This window comes from Euprymna scolopes, chromosome 31 (genome assembly GCF_053919585.1).
Source record: "Euprymna scolopes isolate OS-2025 chromosome 31, ASM5391958v1, whole genome shotgun sequence".
Classification (NCBI taxonomy): Eukaryota; Metazoa; Mollusca; class Cephalopoda; order Sepiida; family Sepiolidae; genus Euprymna; species Euprymna scolopes.
This window is the reverse complement of record NC_136512.1, coordinates 85,494,286-85,520,822: the sequence shown is the minus strand read 5'-3', so window position 1 is coordinate 85,520,822 and position 26,537 is coordinate 85,494,286. Positions and strand designations below refer to the sequence as shown.

Here is a 26,537-nt window from a genome sequence, read left to right as displayed (position 1 = left end):
AGGCTTTTGATATGTCAAGAGTAATTGCTCTAGAAAGGTTGCCTCTGTCGAGAAAATGAATTCCAAAAGAAGGAAAGAAGATTTCGTAGAACACGAGAAAATATGTGATCCGTTGGGTCGCCCACTGAGCCCAAGTTAGGTTTTTTGAATAAAGAAAAAAAGTGAATTTGCTTCACGACGCAAAGTAAAATTATGTTACTATTTCATTCATTCATTATTTTAGAGACTGCTATACTCATTCTGTCTATCTTTTGTTTACCTGCCTTAAGGTAAACTCATTTGTTCTCCATTTGATTTTTTTCTGTTGTGATGCATTCATACAATATCACAAATGGTTACGTTTCCAACACGTTTCCCTGACCAGCAAGAACAACACGCATCACTTCTAGATCACAGTTCCCAAGGATTGTGTAAAATGCTGACAGCCCACTCAATTGAAGCACATGTTCCCATGTGGAAATTTTATAGCAAGCTCCACTCTCCCCAATGTTTACTTCTATTTGCACAACTGCCATTGCTACAAAGGCAGCATGCATACCGCAGATTTAACCGAAATAAATCCAGTTCAAACAGATAGAAGTATATAGACGCTAGAAGTAATGTTAAGAAAGACATAGCGACAGCTAAGAGAGAATTTATGGAAACCACTAAAAAACGCATTGAAGCACAAAAATTAGGAACGCGTGATTTCTGGAAAATCTACAACAGTGTAGTAAATAATGGGCAATCAACAATTCCCCCACTATCCAACAATCATGAGATTGTTTTCTCTGCAACGAGATGGCTAACATGCTTGCCAGTCGGTTTGCCTCAAGCTCCACGCTGGACCCTGCCAACCACCCCCTGTGTGACTTTCCTTTGCGGACAGACGCCATTCTAGATGATCTAAAAATCACCTCTGCTCAGGTACATGCTATCATAAAAAACCTTGACACTTCAAAAGCATGTGGACCTGATCTCATCCCAGCTGTGCTATTAAAAAGGTGCTTAGCTGAAGTAGCTCCAGTTCTCTCCAAACTCTACAACAAATGCCTTAATGAAACATGCTTTCCGGGCTGCTGGAAAACTGTGGTACCAGTATTCAAGAATTCTGGCGAAAGAACTGACCCCTCAAATTATCGCCCCATAGCCTCCTCCCACTCTTAACCAAAATATTTGAGACCATAATGAACCATCACCTTACAGATGCTAAACTTCATACTGACAAACAATATGGATTTAGACAAGCCCGTTCCACACCAGACATCCTCACTGTAATCTCTGAACGTATTACCTCTGAGATGGGTATATATGCTGATGACACCACACTCTATAACAGGCACGACAGAAAAACAAATGAACACATATCTAAAGAAATGGCAAAAACATAGAGGATGACCTCCAATCTGTGGTGGAATCGGGACAAAAATGGATGGTCACATTCAATGCTGCCAAGACTAAACTGGTTTCCTTCAATAACTACAAGAAACCTTCTCTGCCATCAATAGCAATGGCCAGTGACTCTTTATCTGAGAGCACATCTTTCAAACTGCTTGGCCTAACGTTCATAGGAAACATGAGTTGGAACAATTACATTGAAAGTATTGCCAGGGCCGCTGCAAAGAAGGTAGGCTCTCTCTACCATGCTAGAAAACTACTAACACCGAAAAGTATCCTGTACCTCTATAAGGCCACCATTCACTCATGTATAGGGTATTGCTGTCACATTTGGGCTGGTGCATCTGCTACTAGTCTCTCGCTCCTAGACAAGGTTCAAAAGAGAGTCACCAATCTGATAGGCCCTGAACTGGCATCTAAGCTTCAGCCTCTGTCCCATCGACGAAATTTTGCATCCCTCTGCCTGTTCTACAAGTATTTTAATGGTGAATGCTCTGGCGAACTGCAGACACTTGTGCCCCCACGACATAGACACCCTTGACAAACCCGACAGGCAGCTAAATCCTACCCCCACACAGTACAGATCCCTAGATGTAAAAGATCTTTCTACTCCAGTAGTTTCTTCCCCAGAACCGCTAGATTCTGGAATTCCATTCCAAGTCCCTGCTTCCCCAACTGTACTGACATGCAGAAGTTCAAGTGTAATGTGAACCGACATCTTGCTGCCCAAATCCCAACATAGTATCCCAGTAGATGTTGCCCCTGATAGTAGCCCCCTACACCAAAGTTGCAATGTGCCTTGTTTGGGGTGAAAATGTAATAAAAAAATTTTTTAAATATATATCCACTCAATCTGTTTATTCAAAGGCATCGTTTACAATATAGTTTTACATCATACGGATACATCTTTGCTAGCGCCTTGCGAAGAATTACATTTGCTGTTATTTTATTTTAAGAAACGTTTTTAAGTCAATCTTTCTTTTTTGAAATTTACAAAACAAAACTGCATATTTCGTACCGAAAGTAACTCCAAAAAAATGTTATTGTCTCATAATGTTTTAATTTATTTAATTTTCATTTCTTTCAAGCTTGAAGATGCCATTTCACAAAATGGGACAAAAAGAGTTGGAAAGGTCACAGAAGAAGAAGATTAAAATTTCAATGGCCGAAACAACAAATAAGACAAAAATAACAGCCGATGAAGTAAATCATGTTTTTTATTCATAACTTTTACTGATTGTTTTCGTTTTCGGATGATTATTTAGAAATATATCTATATAACAAATATTCCAGAATTCAATAAGATTTTTTCTTACAAAAACTAAAGCAAAATCCGTTTTTATTATATAGAACATGGTACAAAAATATCAAATACAAATTTGCTAATTACAATCAATACAAATTTGCTAATTACAATCAGCTTAAAATTTATTTAAATCTAATTTGCAATTTTTTTTTTTTTTTTTTTGGAAATGTGTCTATTTTTACCAATATTCCGGACTGGAAGAAATTTTCTTTTACAAAAACTAAAGCGAAGTACGTTTTTATTACATAAGACATGGCACAAAAATATTAACTACAATTAAATAGGACATGCCACAAAAATATTAGATAAAAATTGGCTAGTCAGAATCAAATATTGGTTGGTCAGCTTAAATCTTATTAAAGTCTAATTAATTTTATATATTCAATATAAGATATATATTCTTGCGTGGTCGGAACTCTTTGATTCGAACATGTTTCATTGACCCTAAGAGGTTTATTTTTTTTATTAGAGTCTTCTGATAAGTTTCCTGATCTAAGACTTAACACGATTCACACACGCTCTGATTCCAAAACCATTTGATCTTTCTGTTAAGTTTAGTATATTCAAACTCGACAATCAATTTGCAAAATTAATTACAGTAAAGTGTCGGCCAGACTACATATATTTGAAAGCACCCCGTTGCAGTGAATGTCTTGTTTAAGCAGAATGCTCTCATCTCTCATGCAAGCGGGCGAGTCTACTTCTATGGGGGTGTGATGCCAAGACCACTCCAGTCTTGTAACTGGGCGTCTTGGGTTCGATTCCACTTCTATAATTACATAATTATCAAATACTGGGAGAGTGGTCTTATGAAAACCGAACAGACTACACCATCCTCCTCAAACTGAAGTAATGTTGGGGGAAATCATATCTAATACTAATACTCTTATAGCTTATTTGTATAATGAAAGTTTTAGATTTTTGGTATAAAATCAGAATGACACTTATTGTAAGAAGAGCTGCATTGACAGAAAGATTCTTGCATGCATGAAGTAATATTTATAACATTTATACAGGATGGAACGATGAAATTGTCGCTCTAAAAAAGACAACATGATTCATTTGATGAAAACCATTGTTTTTTTTTTTTGGTTGCAGACCATCTACTAGTTGGCCAGTTGCGTACAAATCCCAAGAGCGATAGGAGCCTTCTGAGTGACACAATGTTAAACGAGCAGGATCAGAGATGCGCCACTGTACAACTCATGCTCTCTACTGATCCAAGTTATAACAACAGGACCATTGCCAGCACCCTCAAAATGCAAATCCGGACAATTCAACGCTTGAGGGCACAGTTCAACATAGTCTCCGGTCATGATTATGGTCTTTGGTGTGGTTTCAAGTGAGAGCCACATCATGCCACCTCACCTCTTCGAAGTCAGCTTGAAAGTCAACACCAAAGTATACTTGAATGTGCTGAAGAGTGTGGTGATCTTCTGGTGCAATCAGGTGATCGCTGGCAGATCCTGGGTATGGCAGCGGGATTTGGCACCAGCCCACAAATGCAAAAGAGGCCAAGGCTTGGCTTCAGAAGGAGTGCTACGACTTTGTACCCTTCTCCACTGCCCCCTCCCCCCGACCTGAACCCACTTGACTACTTCTTTAGGTCATACGTTGGGAACATCACCAACATGACCTTCCACAAAACAAAAGTCAGCCTGATTGCTGCCATCTGCCGAGTATTCACCAAGCTCTTGCCAGCACTTGTGGAAAAGGGATGCTCCCAGTTCTGGACTCATATTGAGGCGGTGATTGAGGCTCAGGTCGGCTTCATTGAATCGATATCAGCTCTACTACATAATCAAGTTACCTGAATTGATTTTTTTTATAAAAATTTAAAAATAAAGTTGTAGTGTTGCTTTCTTTAGGGCGACAAATTTATCATTCAATCCTGTACTAAAATTATAAGCCATACAGGTCCAAGAGGAAGCACATTGTTTTGACAAATTTCTGCGACTGGCCTTCACTTCTGACCTGAAATAGAAGACTTGCATCAGATCCGTTGCCAAAATTACTGGAAAATAATTGGATCACTCTATCGCTCCAGAAAGTATCTCACTCCCAACACAATCCTCTACCTATACAAGACATAAATACATCCTAAGATGGAGTATTGTTGCCACATCTGGAAAAGAGCTGCTAAGAGCACCATTTCTTGCCTTGATTGGGTACAAATACATATTTGAAATCTAGTGGGTGAGGAGCTTTTTGCCCCTCCCTCCCTTACTTCCTCTTTCTAACAGAACAGACATTGCTAGTCTATCTCTAAAAGCCGTCCAACACATGCTAGTATGTAAAACAAGTATTAACTTGATGATGATGATGATGATTGTGATGATGATGATGACTCTTTCTTTTTTGTTAGGTTATGGCGGAGATACGACAAATGAACGAATATATCTGCCCAGTCTTTAGCATTGAACTCAAGCTTTGTCGAAATCGCTCTTCAGGTAATATTTACGTTTGTGCTATTATTGTTGAGAAGATCAGAAAGAAAGACGTTGTCATGACAGCAGGGAGATGGTTGAGGAAGTACAGGAATAGAGTCGTCGGAAGAAGCGAGTATTCTTAAAATCGGGCTAGTGGCATTTTCACTAGGACAATGCACCAGTCCACAATTCAATCTTTGTCGCAGTCTATTTGACCAAGATGGGCATCGATACAGTTACTCACCCTCCATAGTCGTCCAGACTTTGCTCCATGTGACTTTTGCTTATTCCCTAAGCTTAAAGGAAACCGTAAGAAAGAATTGCTCATGTCATTTTTTGCCTTCATCGTTCTAACAGTGTGTATAGTTTCTAGTTGTTTTATTTTGTTTTTCTTTCTCTCTACACCATCACTGATATTACGACACATCAACCCATTGAGTGAACTTTCTTTTAGCAACAACAATGCTGCCTTGGTACATCTTTCTAATAAAACAACAACCTGGACTGGATTCTTGGCAGCATTCGAATATTCTCAGCTCTGAACCGTTCAATCTGGTTCTTCAGCCCTCAACTCCTGACATCTTGACTGCTGGCTTTATATTCTCTCATTCCAGTATCTATCCTCATTGATATCCAAATCATATCAAACCACATTCCCCCCTGATCCTTAAAGACCACCTCTCTGACCACAACTTGTTCAAGTGTTCCCTTTCTCAATGTTTTAAATTTTTAAAGTTTGACGCAAATCATTTTAATCTTTCTATTTTTCAACGCCTTCAATCCTTCCAAAATTTGCTGCGTGCCATCCAATATTCTTATTCTTTTGATATTTTCATCCTTCGCAGTTTGATGTGACTCATTTAGTCTTTCGCTGTCAAATTTCAATGCGACTCGTTTAAGTCTCCCTTTGACAAGGCTTTCAAATTTCGTCTTGTTCACAGCAACTTAATTTTTTAGGCCGAAATAGCTTCTAATAAAAAAAAAACTGGACTGAATTCTTGGCAGCATTTGAACATTCTCAGCTCTGAACCGTTCAGTCCGGTTCTCAAGAACTCAACTCCCGACATTTTGACTACCAGCCTCATATTCCCTCATTCCAATGTCTCGCCTCATTGATGTGCAAATCATATCAAACCACAATCTTTGTCTTCATCTTTCTATTTTTTTAACTTAACAACTTGGAGTTTTATCACAGAACTTTTTTTTTCGTAACTGTATGACCAAATACTTATTATAACCACCACTAGAACTTTCCTGTAACCGGTGATGTCCTTTTTTTTTTTTTACTCACATTCACCCCTACCAAGGCATATCGCTATCTAGACATAAGGGGCTATTATTTGGAACCATACCTAAGGAAGATTAACAAGATGTTGTTTACATTACATTTAAACTTTTGCATCTCAGTACAATCAGGGAAGCAGGTAGTAAGAAGGGAATTTCAAAGTCTAGCTGTTTGAGGGAATAAACTATTAGAGTAGAAAGCTTTCTGGCATTTAGGGACCTTAACAGTGAAGGGGTGTGATTTTGTTGCTAAGTGGGTTTGTCGGGGATATGTACGTCGAAGGGTCCCCCCTTGTAATGAGTTGCGGCCTTTTTTGTTGTATCTACTCGTTTGTTAATGAAAATTTTTTGTTTTTGTGATATTACATCCTGCACATGTTTCTCTCATCGAAATTCACAATTATCTAATTAATCTGTCATAGATGCGCAAAATTCAGTTTCTAGCCGTACTTTACCACCTAATATTGCTGCATAATCAAACCATAACTCATGGCTATATATAACAATTTTTTTTTACATGGATAAATAATTATACTTGAAAATATTAATTATTTTCAGGTTACAAAAATATCTCTACTCAGAAGAATTACAGCCCATTCAAAGAAACTTCCAGTCCATGCACAGAAACGTCATTGGAAGAAAGAGAAAATTGGTAATTAAAACTTGATTGTAAACTATATACATATTGTATGTGTGTGTGTGCATGTGTGTGCGTGTGTGTATATATATATATATATATATATATATATATACTATATATATAGTGGTCAAGGTCTGGTGTGGACGTGTGTTAAAAGCACACAGATGTCTTAGCGTCTTTCTGTGCTTCTCCCAGACAAATCAACCCCACGTGCAAACGGGGCTCTGATGAACGGCGAATGTCCTGCGCCGTATAACTGGCCCTCCACTGCCTTGTGGGCCAAGGTTATTTAACCAAAGGCAAAGGGTGAGGTAACCCTGACAGAAACCTCCAGAGGAGCTTAGGCCCTGTAAGCTGCGGCATATATGACTCACCGGCGTGTGGAATATGCTCTGGTGCCCAGCAACCTAAGTTCCAGTCAGGGATCAAATGGCATGGTGGGTGGAGAGGGCTCTGTAAGCCGTAGTGAAGGCAACCTCCCTAGGAGAAGGAAAACTCTGATATAAAACCTGCGATGACTGCTGCATCCAATGATGTTGACTTGCTCTTCTTTTTGGATCAATATGGCAGTTGTTTAGAGAGTGAGATTGTCTCGGTGCAAAGTCTTTCTCCACTATAACAATCCTCATGCACAGGCATTGCTCGATATAAATTAGATACACGTTTTACCATCTTGTGTATCTTTATAGTAAAAAAGGCTTGGCAATGTTTGAAAGCGAATTTGCTGCCATCATCATATATATATATATATATATATATATATATATATATATTTAAATATTTCACAAAAATCAAGACAACAAAATATAAATATTGTGTATTTCCTTATGTGTTACAATCGTTTTGTAACCATTTGGACAAGTTTAAATATTATATCATTAAAAAATATTCCCAAAATAGCTACTCTTCGGACGGCAAAATACACTAGTTATACATATATGAATACATTCACAATCCTTATTTTAAGAGATCAAGCAGTTGTACCCAACTCTTTACCGCTCATATACTAACATTTTTGGTTAAAAAATATTAATAATATGTATATATATATATATATATATATATATATTTATATATATATATATATATATATATATATATATATATATATATATATAATGAATAAATGACAAAAATCTATATTGCAAATTTAATGATATTGATCATCTTACAATTCATTACTTTAATTCAGTTGACATTTACACTTTTTGACAATATCTGTTTCATAGCACAAAACGATTCATTTAAGTATTATATCAATCAATGAATCTATTTTACCCTTAACTCATTAAAAGAAAGAGCAACAATCAATCCACCAAAAGGAAATAAAATTGTGTTTGGTCATGATTAAAAAATTCGAAAATTGGAAGAGAAGCTTACATTACACCATTTTTAACAGAATACTATTTCCTTTATTCTTATCATATATATATGCAGCCGAGTCTAACGCATATGTTATCTTTCTTTTATTGGAATTCTTTCCCCTTTTCCTTGTACCTATTTGTGAATTATTCCATGGATTTTGCCTTTTGGATTATTTTGAACCATCTTCCAATTACGCGATTCCCTTGGATTTTATTGTGCGAATGGAAATTTAACTAATTTTCTTGGATTTACATTCTTGGATTTTACTGTCATTGGATACTTTACCTTCCACCAGACTATCCATTCATGTGAAATCACCTTTTTCTTCACCCTATTCCCTCTGCTTCACTTTTTGTTATTAAGTAGGATCTTTGACTTGCAGTTTCATCAAATACTTTTGCAAGCAAAATCCGATTCCGCATTTTGCTAATTCCTACCCTTTGATGAGAAGGAAAGTATTTCTTCGAAACTCTGCGGATTAAGGACCATCCACTTATTTAGTGTTTCCTTTTTCATATTTCACATCTATTAAAAGAAAAATAAGATATGCGTTAAACTCGGCTGCAAAGACAAGGTGTAATTAAGAAAAATGAGTGAAAAAGAGAGAAAAAAATGAGCGAAGAAAAAAAAGATTGAATGGTGATTGAATAAAATAGAAAATAGAAAAGCAAATGTCAAAATGGCCCAGACAAGATGACGTTAAAAGGCGCCAAAAATATAGGGCAAAAAAAAAGGTCAATTGAAATGTACAGGTTATTACTTAAGAAAATATCAGCAGGAGTTATTAAAAGACACTAAAAAAAAGAAATTTTAAGGGGAGAGGATGTCCGGTATCTGCAAATTTTATACATATATATATATATATATATATTAAGTAGTTATATATATATATATATATATAACTACTTAATTTACTCACATAAAATTAATATACGAAAGTATAAATTTATGCGTAAACTTTAAGTATTTACTTCAAAAGTGCTCAATACATAGATAGAGCTAGTTATTAAGTTATAAAATATATATGGCGATTAAGCTACACTGAATATTCCATGTTTCATCCACTCTAGGACTCTTCAGGCTTATGCGAAGAGTCCTAGAGTGGATGAAACGCGGAATATTCAATGTAGCTTAATCGCCATATATATTTTATAACTTACTATATATATATATATATATATATATATATATAGAGAGAGAGAGAGAGAGAGAGAGAAAGAGAGAGAGAGAGATCAAAAGGAACAAACCAAGTTATGTGTTCATCAACGTTTCGCCTTTATTTCGAGACTTCCTCTGGATGAATAAATAAAGAAATAAAGACAAAACATTGATGACCACATAACACGGTTTGTTCCTTTTTATTTCTCTATTAGTCTCATATATATATATATATATATATATATATTCCTTTGTTTTTAGGTTTGATTCTGATAAAAGTCAGTTAAAAGTGAAGCGATCCGGTTTCTTTCTTCAACTCTGTCCATCCAGGGAGAATTTCTGCAAATGTATTGAAGATATTTTGGAAGATTTTGAAAATGTCGTCGGTAAGTTTGGTTGGTTGGTTGGTTGTTTTGTTTTACGGCATATCAACCCTTTTCAGGTTATTTAATGCCGAATCTGGTGATTTTGAAGAACGATTTTTTAATATAGTATATTTGTTTTTTAAGTCGTATTCTATTTAACCCATAGTTGGGACCCTAACAGGTGCTACCACTCCAGGTCAGAGTGGACCTGGAAGCAATGGCAATTAAAGGGTGGCTCCACACTCCCTAAGGCCTGCAAGCTGGGGCCCTCACCATCGGATAAAGTTTAAGGTCATATCCAGGACCGGTAAGTTTGGACTGAAAACCATTTCATGGAGTACTGTTGCCATATCTAGGGTGGAGCTCTTAAAAATACTCTTTCCTTCTTTGACAAAGTACAAAACCATCTTCGAAACCTAATGGGTGGGGACCTTTTCACCTCCTTACTCCCTCTTTCTCACCAAAGAGACTTTGCGAGTATGTCTTTGCTCTATCGATACTTTTATGATAAATGCTAGGCTGCAAAGCGTTCACAACAAATACTTGTCTAGCTACAACAACTATCTATGCCTAAAACTGAATGTAAATTCCATGAGCAGAGTTTCTTCCCTAGAGTTGTCTCTCTGTGGAACACTATACCATGTAGCTGCTTCCCAGCTTACTATAGCATGGTAAAGGGCAACTATTTGGGACCATGTTTAGGGGAGATGAGCAAGATGTTGGGTTGTATTGCATTTAAACTTCTGCATGTCAGTACAGTCAGAAAAGCAGGTAACAGGAAAGGAATTCCAAAGTCATACAGTCCAATGGTAGAAACTATTAACGTAGGAAGCTTTCTAGCATTTAGGGACCTTCACAGTGGAGAGATCAGGTTTTGTTACTAAGCGAGTTTTTAGGGGTATGTACGTCAAGGGGGCACAAGTGTGATGAGTTCATCAGAACATATTACATTAAAATACTTGTAAAACATGCACAGCGATGCAACATTGTAGCGATTAGATAGGGATTTAAACTCAGTTGAGAGTACAGGACCTATAAGATTGGATACTCTTCTTTGGATCCTGTCCAAGAGGGTGAGACCTGTGAAAGACATGGCAACAATACTCCATGCATGGGCGAATGGTGACTTTGTACAGGTAGAGGATACTCTTAGGTGTGCGTAATCTTCTAGCACAATACAGGGAACCTACTTTATTCACAGCAGCCTTTGCAATGTCTTCAATGTATTTGATCCAGTTCATATTTCCTGTGCATATTAAGCTGAGGGGGTTGAAGGAAGAACTCTCAGATAGGGTGTTATTAGTCATAGCTATCGGTTGGAAAGGCTTCTTGTAATTATTAAAGGAAAGCAGTTTAGTCTTAGAAGCATAAATGTTTACCATCGATCTATAGTAGTTTTTTTTTTTTTACATGGTAGTCACACTTATCAATGCCCGGAAGCCACTCGGGGATAAGGGTTATTGCGTGTACAGTAATCAATGGGATAGTATTGTATTAATCGTTAGTATTAGAGATTTGATAAAGTGTCTTACTTAAGGGGGCGGTTTATCAGGAATTTGTTTATGTTGGACTTGAAGATATCCAAGTTGTAGTCAGGTGGGAAACAGGCAAACGGAAGAGAGTTCCACAAGCGTGCATTTCTAAGAAAGAAGCTTTGTTCATGGAATCTACGTTTTGATTTAGGCACAGATAAAGAGTGGGGAAAATTATTGACAGTGGTTTCAGCTAGACGGGTGTTTTTTCGTGAAATATTGGTGGGGGGGGACCAGAGATTGGAGCTCAGACGAGCACTTGCCGTGGAAATAACGATGAAACAAAGACAAGCTCGCAACGTCTCTTCTGTGGGAGAGAGGTTGTAGGGAAGAGAAAAAGGCATCCCCCACTAAGCCACGAAGTCTATTTTGTACTCCGTCAAGGCAGTTAATAGTTAATCATTGTATTATATTATATTTACTTTGTAATGCATCTTTATATTAAAACCCTTTCTTTTCTTCACTCGTTCTTGTTTTAATGTAAAGGTAATGATGTGAAAAATTAGTTTAAAGTTTTTACTCCTGGGCAACAATGAGTTTACACACACCTGTTATTTTTAGGAGATTGAACACCGGTGCATTTAGCATATACACAACTTACCAAGTGTAAACTGCTCTGTTTAACATATTGAACAGTTTTCAATTCAGTATATACAACGTGGAACGATAAATTTGTCGCCCTAAAGAAAACAACACTGCAACGTTATTTTAAAACTTTTATCGAAAAAATCAATTCAAGTAACTTGATGATGCAGTAGAGCTGACATCTCTTCAATGTAGCCGCCTTCAGCCTCAATCACCATCTCGATACGGATTCAGAACTGGGAGCATGTCTTTTCCAGAAGTGCCAGCAGGAGCTCAGCAAATACTCGGATGGCGGCGATCAGGCTGGCTTTGGTGTTGTGGGAGGTCATGTTGGTGATGTTTTCAACATATAACCAAACAAAGTAGTCCAGCAGGTTCAGGTTGGGGGAGAAAAGGTAGGCAGTGAGAGAAGTAGACAGTCGTAGTACTCCTTCTGAAGCCAAGCCTGGGTCTCTTGGGACTTGTGGGCCAGTGCCAAGTCCTGCTGCCACACCCAGTGTCTGCCAGCAGCTGCCTGATTGTACCAGAGGATTGCCACACCCTTCAGCAGATCCAGGTATACTTTGGTGTTGACTCAAGTTGACTTCGAAGATGTGAAGTAGCATGATATTACCCTTACTTGAAACAATACAAAAGAACCATAACCGTGGCTGGAAACTTTGTTGAGCAGTATCCTCAAGTGATTGGAAGAGAGCATGAGTTGTACAGTGGCACATCTCCGATCTCGCTCATTGAACATTGTGTCACTTTCAGACATGATAGAAGACTGCCATCGCTCTTGAGATTTGTACACCACTGACCCACCAGTAGATGGTCTGCAACTAGAAAACTCGAAAAGAAAACTGGTTTCCATCAAACGGAAATGGAATCATGTTGTCGTTTTTTACGCAACAATTTTATCATTCCACCCAGTATATATTTTATCTAGAATATTGAGCACTGTTTGGTTCCCTCTGCCTGTTCTACAAGTATTTTAATGGTGGATGCTCTAACGAACTGCAAGCACTTGTGCCCCCACGACGTGAACACCCTCGACAGACCAAACAGGCTGCAAAATCCCACCCCCAAACTGTAGAGATCCCTAGATGTAAAAGATCTTTCTACTCCAGTAGTTTCTTCCCCAGAACCGCTAGACTTTGGAATTCCATTCCAGGTCCCTGCTTTCCCAACTGTACTGACATGCAGAAGTTCAAGTGCAACGTGAACAGACATCTTGCTGCCCAAATCCCTACATAGTACCCCTGTAGTTGCTGCCCCTGATAGTAACCCCCTACACCAAAGTAGCAATGTGCCTTGTTTGGGGTGAAAATGTAATAAAAAAAAAATAATAAAAAAATAAGAGAAAATAAATATAAAGGACTACCGTGATAGTGGTCAGATTTATAGGCGAGAACCTGGATAGAAGAAATTATTAAAATAAAATGTTCTGTTTTATTTATAAAAAACACCCCCCCAGATTTACAGTTGATCAGAAAATGAGAGAAGCCATATTGATTTTGATAATTAGGGAGGGATTATTCTCTTCTCGTCTGTCGAATATTGAGAAGGAGGGTAAGAGTTAAACACCCTAAGACCTTTTTGTTTCGAGTCTTTCTTGTGTTTCAACCTGCAAAAACTGAAAAATACTAATTCAAAGTTAAAAAATTCCAAACGATAAGTGTTAAATGGAATAGATTCTAATTCTAAAAACAGTAATTCTTCCCCCTTTGTCAGAAACATCGCTCATGGAATGTGAGGATTAAAGGATTAAATAAGGGAAGCAAGAGTTAGGCGACTGCCGAAATTAAACCCAAAATCTACACTCCTTCCCAAGATCCAATTTTCTACATTGGACACACATGCATATACACACACATACATTCAAAAGCACATACTCATACTAATGTGCTCATATAATAGATTCCTCAAGTAATACACTATCATTATTCTTCTAAACGCAACATGTTTTTCTTTTCTGTTTTGTTTGAACTGATAACAGCAACAACAAAAAGGAAAGCAAAAGAAATAGCAAGACTACATTTCCTTGGATTTCGATCCCTCTACAAACAACATATCACTCCACAAATCTTTGTTATAGGCCATATTAATAGGAGCATAGTAGTCCTTATTATGGGCCATATGTATAAAAGAATAGCAATCCTTGTTATGGGCTATATTTATAAAGGAATATTAACCCTTATTATGGGCTATATTTCTAGAAGCATAGTAACCCTTGTTATGGGCCATATATAAAGGAGCATAGTAGCCCTTGTTATGGGCCATATTTATAAAGGAATAGTAACCCTTGTTATAGGCTATATTTATAAAGGAATAGTAACCCTTGTTATGGGCCATATGTATAAAGGAATAGTAACCTTGTTATGGGCCATATTTATAGGAGCATAGTAACTCTTGTTATGGGCCATATATAAAGGAGCATAGTAGCCCTTGTTATGGGCCATATTTATAAAGGAATAGTAACCCTTGTTATAGGCCATATTTATAGGAGCATAGTAACTCTTGTTATGAGCCATATATAAAGGAGCATAGTAGCCTTTGTTATGGCCATATTTATAAAGGAATAGTAACCCTTGTTATGAGCCATATATATTATAGGAGCATCCTAGCCCTTATGGGCCATATTTATAGAGGTATAGTAGTATTTGTGATAGGCTATATTTGCAAGAGTTGTGGGAAATATTTATAGGAGCATAATAGCTCTTGTTATAGGTCATATTTATAGGGGCATAGTAGCACTTGTTAAGAGCCAAATTTATTGGGGCATAATAACCCTTATAGGAGCATATTAACACTTGTTATTAACCATTTTTATAGAGGCGTAGCAGCGCTTGTTATTGGCCATATTGATATGGGCATAGTATCACTTGTTATTAGCCATATTTATAGGAACATAGTAATCCTTATGGGCAATATTTATAGAAGTATAGTAGCCCTTGTTATAGGCCATATTTATAGAGGCATATTAACACTTTTTATGAACCATTTTCATAGAGGCATAGTAGCATTTGTTATGAGTAATATTTATAGGAGCATAGTAGCCCTTGTTATAGGCCATATTTTTAGGGGCATAGTAGTCCTTTTTATGGGCCATATTTATAGGGGGATTCTAGCACTTGTTATGAGGCATACTTATAGCAGCATAGTGGCCCTTGTTATGGGCAATATTTATATGAACATAATAGCACTTTTTATAGATCATATTTATGGGGAATATTAGTACTTGTTATAGAGCATTTTCATAGGGACATAATATTACTTGTTATGAGCCATTTTTATAGGGACATTTTTTATGAGTGAATTTAACTAAAAGAAAATCAAATTTATTGACAAAATATAACGGACTGGTATGCTTAACTTGGGTGTTATTCTCACAGATTTTCAGACCAACAAAATTCCAACAATCCAAATAGCATGTAGTATCCTCATCTAAAAATTCAAAAACTTTATATCAAATCGGTAGGGACCAAATTAAGATGAAAAATGAAATGATATTCCGGTCCATAAACGCATCACTTATTTTGAATTCTGACGACTATGGTTTATCGGAGACAAAAAGAACAAAACTTTCTTTCTATCATTTACCAATAAAAGCCATTGTCAAGATACACCTGAAGAATGTTGGAGGTTGCATTGCCCGAAACGTTGTGAGAATTACACCCAAGATAATAATTGTAATTCTTAAAATCCAAAGAATATGAATTCTTGTCGTATTTTGCTTTTGACTTTTGTTATATTCATTTGTTCATTAGTTCTGTATGAACCAAACCATTGTTGGCATTGGTTTTCCCTGATATCTTTCAAGTTAGAATTCTTTAAAAAATATATTGGATACTTACGGGAGGAAGCACATGAAAGTTGTTAACATGCCAAGTGATGCTGCATAGCAATCATCTAAAAAATTCAAAAATAAAATTTAAATTCTGTTTGATGCCAAAAATGCGTCTTCAACTGTGATGCATCAAGCACTGCTCTAGAAGTGTAAGCCATGTTTAGTTTCAGAAACGTTTCAGATGGTTCGTTGTTGTTGTGAAGGAACATAACTGGCTATACACCGGTTACAAACTGTATATATATATTGGACTGTTTGGCAGACAGCGGCAGACAGCGGCAGACAAGCAGTCGCAGTAAGACGGATAGTCTTACGTGTTGATTATCAGACTTTCTTCCCCATACTTGTTACTATGTACTTCTATTTACCTTAGGCGAGCAGCCTTACGTTTCTGTATTATAAATAAACCCCATTACACATACCACTCGGTGTAACTCACGTTTGTCTTTATTTCCTAAGTATTTAGGAATATAACAGTTGTTCTAAACGAGTCTTGAGTGGTGACTGGTTTGCAGTAGACAGAACAGTTTCTGATGGTTCATTGTTACGCACAAGTCCTGAGAGGTGACTTGTTTGCAGTAGACAGTTCCACAGAGCAAAATATTCTTACCGTGTTGAGACGGAAAAAAATATGTGAAATTGCTCCAGAAAAGGTTTAATATTTATGAAGCAATTCTGGTTTCTGATTGGTTGATAGCAGAACGTGAATTAATTCGATTCGTCAGTTCCTAGCAGTATCGTTTATAAATAGAATCGTCAGACTGTGTGGGATCATACCCCATTAGTTCGTCTGATGGGGATGTGTCTCCTAGCGGCTTCGGCTGCAGGGAGACAGGGTAGTAGTACTCATCAAGTATTCGTCACTTGACACTCAGCCCAACAGGTGAGGGGCCGGGAACTGGCCCAGCACCTGTTAGACTGAGGTACGCCGCCTGGGTAATACCTAGGAGGTTCACACTCCCAGGCCTTGCCACTGGGCTTTCCAGTGGAGTAAGTTCATTGCTTACTGCCTGAGGCGCCCCTACCGGGGAATGCCGACGGGGTTACTCAGGCAATTTTTACAATTGCAGGAGTGCCCCTCCTTTAGGGGAACCTGCTGGATCCCCACTTTCCGGCCTTGTGCCACATTTTGCCGAGGTGGGCAGCAAATAAATAAGTACTCCATTAGTTGGTCCAAAATATTGCAACAACTGCCTTAAACTATTTGATCGTCTGTAGGCTGGATACAAATTCTTGCATCATGTTCCACGGTGCAGCGATCCGAGTCAAAAAAAAATGTCTTTTGATGATCTAGCCAAAATCGTCTTTGGGTTTGGATTAGGATTAGGATTAGCTTGTCTGAGTTTCTACGCAGTCCTTTTTCTCTGGAGTTTCTTAGTAAAGATAAAAAGCTATACTGCACCTTTTTTTTTTTTTTCTGAGTTATATGTCATTGTACGCAAGTGCGATGTTGACCACTTTGCTAGCAAGTATATTATTTGCTTTGCAAGTATATTATTTGCTTTGCAAGTATATTATTTTAAAAACTGAGAATTGTTCTTATTTTTAAAAAACTTTTCACATTTCTAGGTGAGTTTGTCCCAATGACAAAAGAAAGTACTCTATCTGCTTTCAAGAGCCCAACATTTGGGGATGGAAGCCAGTTGGATGTTGCCAAATATATGCAAACGTCCGATGATGAAGATCGACAAATCGCAAACCAATTCCCGTGGCCTTATCTGGATCATCTCTTGTGGGGGAATGATGAATACCAATACATCTTAGCAAAGATAAGGAACTTGTTTAAGCTACAATTCAAAGACGTTGAAAACTATGCAATCGTAAGTATTGTGATGATTAGGGCTATGACAACAGCATATTCTTTTCATTATTTTTACTCTCGAGTATATATCCGACACAGTTAGACACAATTAATCAACCGAGAACTACGTCATTACATAAAACATATAAGATATCAATGGATATACACCTGGGAATCAATATATACATATATCCTAAACGTATCCATCATAAATACTAGAGCACAAAAGTTTGCTGGTTTTAATGGTAGCACTCCTGCTTTCGTAGCTCTTGAACATTTTGTATTAAAAACAATAAAAGGTTGTACTTTTGGAAGAACGCTTGTATGACAAAGTGAGCCCTGTGGGTGCATGCACATTCATCGTTCATCGCTGACAAAAGTGCATTAAGAATCGTGGTGACTATGTAGAAAAATACATTTTGGAGCACAAAACGTCGCTCGTTTTAATGGTAGAACTCCCGTCTTTGTAGTCCTTCAACGTTTTGAGTTAAAAAAAACAAACCCACATATATATATATATATATATATATATATATATATATATATATATACTAGCATGAGTGCCCGGCGTTGCCCGGGTGTTTTGATGTGTATGCTGAGCAAAACAAAAAAAAACGATCAATTTTTTTAACTTTGACCCCTATTATGACCACATATTTACATACCAACATTGATTACTACACAGATTCTACATTTTCTGAGAGAATTATGAAAAAGGTCTGAGTGCTTATAATTTTGAACACTCTCCGGTGGCTTTTGAGCACAACTAAACAGAAACATGTAGTCATGCTTAGAAATAGTGCACCACTAGCATAGTGCTTATAAAGTTGTTGTAGTAATAACAGTGGTATAATTAACAGAAAGTGTATTAGAAAAGGTATGTTACAAAAGTACACGTCATGATTCCGGGACCATAGCTGCTAAGAATTGCTAAATCGATGTTTGAATTTAACTAAATCTTTAATCTTTTAATATTTGTATAAGTCCATTATTCCTAAAATAGGTAGATCAGCAAAGTAATGTTAAATGAATGTTAATCCATTTAATTTTTTCTGAGGAATACAATGACACATCTCTGCTTCTGACACACGTTTATGACAGGGGTTGCCTTCTTAGAGTCTCACACCGTCAATATCTGTAACATGGATGAAACTTTAAGGTCAGGAATGTATAAGTTCAGTCATTATAACAATGCAAATTGCAATTCCCTCTGATCCTTGCAGCCAGAGCAAAAAATAAAAAGTATTTATTTTGGAAATGCCCCTCATATATATATATATATATATATATATATATATATATATATATATATATATATATATAGTAATTTATAGAATATATATGGCGATTAAGCTACACTGAATATTCTGCGTTTCATCCACTATAGGATTCGTCAGACTTATGCGCGAATTCTTTGGTTGCTTCTTGTTTTTATATATGTTGAGGATTTCTAGTTAGCCAATCAGCTTTCTAGTATCCACCCTTCCTATCAGCCAATGGGCATGCATTTTATCGAACAAAGGATCTGTTTTAGAACTAGGTTAGTGGTTTAAGGTAGACGTTTTCCTTCCTTTTTTTTTTATATATGTATATAAATATACCTATGTGTACACACACGCATGCACATATATATACATATATATATATATATATATATATATATATATATATGTGTGATCGTTTATGTATATTCATGTTTATTTAATTTATTTATTTGTTTGTTTTCTATTGTTATTGTTAGTTTTAAAGCTATTTTGTATCGCTATCCTAGAGTAAGTTTTATTTTGTGAACACAGTTGTTTGCTATTTCTCGTCTACAGTTTAATAGATTTTGAGGTTCTTTAAAGTACAGGATAGCAAATTTTTCATGGATGCATAATTTACATGGGTCGTCTAAATGTCTGCACGTGGTAGCTTGTCTCATTATTTTCCATTCGACTACTGGCGAATGTCCGCTTTCTTTGAGTTCCCAGTATTTATTGTTATTTAGTGTTGTTTTTATATGGTGTTTTTTATTTTTGAATGTACTTTTGTGGTCATAGTATCGGGTATAGATATATAAAAATCTGGTTACCTTTAATGCATCGAAGACCAAGCTCCTATCATTACATCATAAACGCTCTTATCCCCATCTGGCATCGATTGAAACGAATGGCTCTCGTCTAGGGGAGGCCCCATGTTTTGATAAGCTTCTGGGTTTGACCTTTACTCCTGATCTTAAATGGAACACATACATCAAGTCTGTGGCCAAGGTCGCTGGGAAAATGGTGGGATCCTTCTACTGCTCCAGAAAATATTTCACTAATGATGCAATTCTCTATCTGTATAAAAGCCAAGTACGTCCAAGGATGGAGTACTGCTGCCACATCTGGGCAGGAGCTGCTAAAAACAGTCTATCCTGCCTTAACAGAGTACAAAATAGACTTCGTGGCTTGGTGGGGGATGACCTTTTCTCTTCCCTGCAACCTCTCTCCCACAGAAGAGACGTTGCGAGCCTGTCTCTGTTTTATCGTTATTTCCATGGCAAGTGCTCGTCTGAGCTCCATTCTCTGGTTCCCCCCGCCAATCTTTCATGAAAAACACCCGACTAGCTGAAACCACTGTCAATAATTTTCCCCACTCTTTATCCGTGCCTAAATCAAAACGTAGATTCCATGAACAAAGCTTCTTTCTTAGAACTGCACGGCTGTGGAACTCTCTGCTGCTTGCCTGTCCCCCCCCCCCCGAATTCAACTTGGATGTCTTCAAGTCCAACGCAAACAAATTCCTGATGAACCGCCCCCTTAAGTAATGACACCTATCAAATCCCCAATACTAACTATTACTACGATACTATCCCACTGATTAGTGTACACACAATAACCCTTATCCCCGAGTGGCTCCTGGGCCTTGATAAGTGCTGACCCCATTTTGAACTTAAATAGGTTCTTTATTTTTGAGGATATCTTTCTGTAATTTTAACACAATCTGATTAAGACATCGGGAAATTAAAAAAAAATGCAAAATTCAGAAAATCTTTGGAAAAAGAAAAGAGAGTGGCAACTAAAAACGAAGGAAAAGGAAGTGACAGTCAAAAAGAAAAGGAGAAAGAAAAAGGAAGGAAGAACATAAGAGTTGTCAGTGTATTTACACTACTTTTTAATTTACTTTCCGTCTTCAACGTGTCATGTTATACGCATCTTTACTTGACATATTATCTCCACCCCTCCCCATCCATTATAGTAATGGAATAATTTATTATGTTATTATACACACACTAACAGATAGGTGAGATTTAAGACAAATGAGAATCTTTATTTCAAACGTATGGAATTTCAAATGAGTAAACGGAGATAAGTTCCACACAATATGTCCGAATTCATACAAACTATGACCCTACACTCTAGACATCCATCCATAACGTTAGATCAAATTCTAATTTAGATTTATTGGAAAATTTTCCGCTTTTACTTTTTCACTACATTTGAACTTGGCCTTTTGGTCAAGATCAAAGTGTAGTATCTGTTCTTCAGATGCTGCACTTCTATTTCTTGTTCTCTTTCGGTGGAGGAGAAATCCTTCACGACTGAGACAATTTTTATTTTTGTACCTTTTCTCCACGTTAAAAAAACGACCCTGGTGTCTAACTCTGCCCCGTGGGGAGGCATAGTAAATAGGTACATTTTGTTGCATCCATGATATTCATTTTCATTTCTCCTGTTTGTCATAAGAGATGAGACCAAATATGAAATTAAAAAAAGAATCTAAAACAAAATAATAGCCAAACGTACGTTTTCTCTGTCATTTTTTTTTTTTTTAGATTTTTAATATAAAATTATTTTTCTTTCAACCAAATCATATTTTTATGAAACAGGAATTCATCAAATATCGTCGGATGGTGGATAGTTCCCTGAACATGGACCAAGTGATCTCCACTTCCGGAATAGACTTCAACCCAGAAAAATTGGCAAATATCCTAGCTTCACAAACAGAAATGGTAATATTGTAAAGAATTTAGCATTAGAGTTTCAATAATAATTTATGATTTGAGCTAATGGTGTTGCTTTTTTTTTAGAGAATCTATATTATATTTCTCTTTGTCTGTCTGTTTGTCTGTCTGTTTTATGTTTTCTCAGAAACTACTTGGCTGATTTGTCTGACATTTGCATGGAACTTTGCTATGATGAGATGCAGCGAACTAAATATTATGGTAACCATCTGAATAACAATTAGGGATTAATAGAGATTAGTAACCACAATACCACATTTACTCTATAAGCTTTCTCAGAAACTACAGGACCGAGTTAGTTGAACAATTGTATGGATTTTGTTAGGCCAAGGTACAGAAAATTTAGCAGTATGGTATCCATTTGATGCACAATTAGGGATTAATATGAATTAATCACTATAATACCACATTTACTCTAGAAGTTTTCTTGGAAACTACTCGTCCAACTGATTGACATTTTTTATGGGCCTTTGCTATGATAATGTGCAGCGAACTGAGTATTATGGTATCTGTTAAATTTACAGTTTGGGATTAATAGGAATTAATAGGAATTAGTATTTAATGCAAAAGTAAGCACAAATTAAACCGTATTCAAGCATCAATTTGGTAAAAAGCACTGATTCTATGTCAACGGGCTATAACTTTTGCCTGTTTTTAACGGGGGAAAAGTCTAAGTGTATTAATATTTGTTTACACACATACACATACGTATGGATTATCCTCGAGTGCAGGGGTCTGTCAGACGAAGTTGGCATAAAAATAATTCATCCTACAAGTAAATTTAAATCAAATACTTAAAATAACGTAGTCTTCGACGCCCAGATAAGATATCCTTTGTATAACAACACATTGGGTCGTTCGAGAAATTGTGAACCTTCTCTACAGGGTGAAACGATCAAATTGTCGCCCTAGAAAAGACGACATGCTCTTAGTTCCGGACTCGATTGAGGCGGTGATTGAGGCTGGATGCGGTTACATTGGATAGATGTTAGCTCTACCACATAATCGTTACCTGAATTGATTTTTTCAATAAAAGTTTTAAAATAAACCTGTAATGTTGTCTTCTTTAAGGCAACAAATTTATCGTTCCACCCTGTTAGTAATGTTGCCTCTAGTAACGCCACTAAGCTAGATACTCCACCAGATTAGACGAATTCCTATTCTAGAATCTTAAAAGACAAAGAGATTATTAAAAAAAAAAATTACTGCAACAACTGATCAATTGAAGAAAGGAAAATTATGTTCTTTACTAACCCAAAGTTTGAGCGGCAAAGAAGAATGCTAATAGATCATCCAAATATCTATCTCATATAGTGATCAAGTATTAAGCCCAGGAAGGAGGCCCCTTGATTTCTGTGACTGAAGTAAAATGAAACAATATATACAGGTATATATGTATAGGGGTTTGTCAGGACTATCTGCACCCAACAAGTTGGTCTCCACTTGCCAAACTTTCACAAAAATATACTCGACTAGCTACAACCACTATATACGATTTCCTCCACTCTCTATCTGTGCCTAAATCTCAACATAGATTCCATCAACAAAGCTTTTTTCCCAGAACTGCCCGTGTGTGGAACACTGTTCTGCTGACCTGCTTCCTGGTTGACTACAACATGGTAGTTTCCAAATCCAATGTGAACAAGTTCTTGTTGAGATAAAAAAGTAGCGACGATAAGAGTACAATATAACTTATATCAAAGCGAAAACTAAGACCAATAAACATCCACCAAGTTAAAAGAATACTTACACCTCCGCAATGCACACGAAATTGTACTTCCCCTCCTCCTCTTTCACCTCTATTCCCTTCCTTCACGACACCTCCCTCCAAAAAACCCCTACTGCTCACATTCACAAAGTATACACCCCACTTTCTTCCAGAACGTAAACCACACCCTAATATCTTATAAAAACTAATGTAATTTCAATATAGATTCTTTTTTGGTCTGATGAAGTGTTATCCTTGAATTGGGATTCCACTGAAACGTGTATGCGCATATGTAACTAATAATATTTGTATAATAAATAAACTATATATATATATATATATATATATATATATATATATATATATATATATATATGTGTGTGTGTGTGTGTGTGTGTGTGTGTCGGATTTTTTACTTTTGACTGAACCTTCTTTACTTCTTAATTAATTATACTAATTATTTATTATACTTTATTACTTATTAATTATACTCTATTTATATTAATATTGCACTAGCAAATTCCTCAGCTTGTCACAGTAATCTGTATGTTTTATTATAATGTAATTTCTTTTCTTCCAGTTACAACTGATGAACAACATGATTATCTATCAGAGGTTTGGAATGACTCAAATCCATAGTTTGGAGCTTTACAATTCGTGCTTCCCTTATCCGTCCAAGATTCTTGATTATCTCCGCTCACACATTCCGGATATTGCTGAAAAGAAAAACGCCAGTTTACTGAGAAAAATCAAGGTTAGACTAATTTTATTTATTTACACCTATATACTAGATGTTCCCGTTCTTTCTACGATTGTGTAAATTGGTATTATTACGAGCAGCATGAAATATGGGGGGAAAAAACATGAGATCAGTTGCTCTTTGTAACATTCACACATATGAATACAAGTCTTTATACGTGCATTTATACTTGCCTTTCTTCTTCTTTTCTTGAGTGGCCGTCGATCATCTCGTCTGTTTAAGTAAGATGAATAAAACTTCTCATGCATTTAATGTACAGGGAAGACGTTCGCTGGGTTTCCTTCAAGGTTTTATTGGAAAAGAACAGAAGTAGGAGAGAGACTAATGTTATCGTATGTTATTTATTATTATGTTATTGATTTACTTCTTAAAATTAATTTTCTAACTTAATGAAATGAGTGAAGCACATGGACAGAGACATCGATATCATTTGCTGAGATTATCAGTTTTCTACATCATTGGTGGTGGATCGTTCGCATGGCTTCCAATGGAGAGACTGATTTGAAAACATTAGTTTTCTCTAGCTCAAAACATGTGACGTATTTTGTCATTTGTCAGCGTTTGACTCCTGTTCTGTCTACAGCGTTTGACCTTTGCCTCTTTGCCTCAACTTTACAGATGAAGATTATCCTAACAGGCATTAAATATGACCCTTGCCAAAATTCACACTAGTAACTTACATAGGATGTTTAATATACAATAATAGGCACCAGACTTCATGCTGGTTGTTCTGCGCTTTCTGCAGTTGGTCCTGATAACAATCGAAGTATTGCTTAATTGTGTGTTTGATATTGTTGAGGAGTTTCTTGGCTTTCATAAGGCAGTTCTCTTTAGTGATAGCGGTGTGTAGTTGGTGGAAAGAAGAACACCGGTTTTCTGAGAAAAATCAAGATTAAACTATTTTTTTTTACTTGGGAGTCACCACTTATCAAGGTCCAAAGGCAACTTGAGGATAAGGGTTAATGAATGTAAGGTGTAATGTACTAATCATTAATGGTATAAATTGGGTAAAAATTGATTATTTATAGGGATGGCTCAACAAGAACTTGTTTACATTGGGTTTGAAGGCTACCATGTTGTATTCAACCGAGAAGCAGAACAGTGGAATAGTGTTCCACAGGCGAGTAGTTCTGGGAAAGAAGATTTGTTCATGGAATCTGCGTTTAGATTTAGGCACATATAGAGAGTGGGGGAAATCGTTTATAGTGGTTGTAGCTAGTCGGATGTTTTTTATGAAAACTTGGCAAGGGGAGAATTTGTATTATTACCAGCCTTACAATTAACTTTTAATGTGTTTATGCATCATTGATTGCTCGTTTCTATACAACAGTAACTAAGTTTGATATATCATTGTTGTTGATAATTCTAGATTACGTTTTGGAAGTATTTCATCATAATGTTAAATATATATACTCGTTTATGATTCACGAGTATAAGGTGGATTAAACCAGGTGATATTGTGTCTTTTCGACTTGACGTAACTGGTCTACATGCGGTCTGTGACTCCCTCCCTTTTTTGTCCTGTGCCGACTCAATGCTAAGACCAAAAGCTTTCTAGACTTTATTCAAGAAGTTCTTTTTTGCGAACAACTGTTCTCTAGCAAAGTATGCTGAATCCCATCTGCAGCTGATGTTAAACCGCTTTTCAAAATCTCCAAACTCTTTGGCTAACAATCAGTCTTAGTAAAATTGAGGTGCTTTACCACCCTGCACCAGAAACAAACCCCCAAACCCCGACCATTGTTATTGACGACACTCAGCAGAAGAATATAGAAGGAAGCACCATCATTCTAATGACTTCTTGGACGTAGAAATCGATGCATGAATTTAGGAAGACGCTAAAAACAAAATGGCCAGTCAGCACAACACACGTTTGAGTACAAAACTGAAAGTGTACTATACAGTTGCCTTCCTCTTCCTTCTTAGATGGCTTCGTGCGATCTTGTCGACAGATTTCATCTGGATCACGTCGAAAGAGAGATGTGGACGTGGCATGCTAGTGTGCCTTTTCATCCAAGTACTTACTTAGATCGAATATTAGTTAGAATACGCGATGTAGATTTTCTATCTTTCCTCACAGTCCACTCTTTAGGACACTCGGACCATAAATTGGTTATGGCCCATTTGAACGTAAGCGCTAGGCCTAAGCTAGCCGGATACTGGAAGTTTAACAGCTCCTTGTTGGAGTTGGAAGAATACCGGTTGAAGGTTACAAAATGAATTCAGCGGGCACTAGGGGGTGGGCAGTTACAGGGAATAAGTGGTGGATTAGTCTTAAGGTCAAAATTAGATGCTTCTCTGTCCAGTACAGTCAATGCCTTGCGCTAGGTAAGGTTAAGGAAAAGAAGTGTATAGAGGATAGGCTGACCTGGGTGGTGGATGGGGGGGGCCACCAAGAGATAGCACTCAT

At 36.8% G+C, this 26,537-nt stretch overlaps 2 protein-coding genes across 2 annotated transcripts in view; both read left to right on the top strand.

Annotated features, from left to right (window-relative positions):
• The window catches only part of LOC145255828 (uncharacterized), an 86,566-nt gene extending 81,208 nt beyond the window's left edge, over positions 1–5,358 (top strand). The window contains exons 14-15 of the mRNA XM_080114547.1: positions 2,466–2,580; positions 5,049–5,358. Coding sequence (XP_079970673.1) covers positions 2,466–2,580; positions 5,049–5,255 — 322 coding nt within the window. The 3' untranslated portion in view covers positions 5,256–5,358. The remainder of the gene's footprint in view (positions 1–2,465; positions 2,581–5,048) is intronic.
• A 1,601-nt stretch (positions 5,359–6,959) lies between these two features.
• Positions 6,960–24,799, top strand: LOC145255563 (uncharacterized). The gene is made up of 6 exons (XM_080114018.1): positions 6,960–7,048; positions 9,821–9,945; positions 17,440–17,690; positions 21,525–21,647; positions 23,948–24,121; positions 24,686–24,799. The coding sequence occupies exons 3-6, from the start codon at positions 17,454–17,456 to the stop codon at positions 24,797–24,799; spliced, it is 648 nt and encodes a 215-aa protein (XP_079970144.1). The 5' UTR covers positions 6,960–7,048; positions 9,821–9,945; positions 17,440–17,453.
• Positions 24,800–26,537: the final 1,738 nt, after the last annotated feature.

What these genes read in the sequence shown, in the direction of transcription:
- LOC145255563 (XM_080114018.1), top strand. Translation starts at nt 17,454, where the DNA reads ATGACAAAAGAAAGTACTCTATCTGCTTTCAAGAGCCCAACATTTGGG. An exon ending in ACGTTGAAAACTATGCAATC is followed by an intron (nt 17,691 to 21,524) that starts GTAAGTATTGTG and finishes TTTATGAAACAG; the next exon opens with GAATTCATCAAATATCGTCG. An exon ending in GTTTACTGAGAAAAATCAAG is followed by an intron (nt 24,122 to 24,685) that starts GTTAGACTAATT and finishes GTCATTTGTCAG; the next exon opens with CGTTTGACTCCTGTTCTGTC.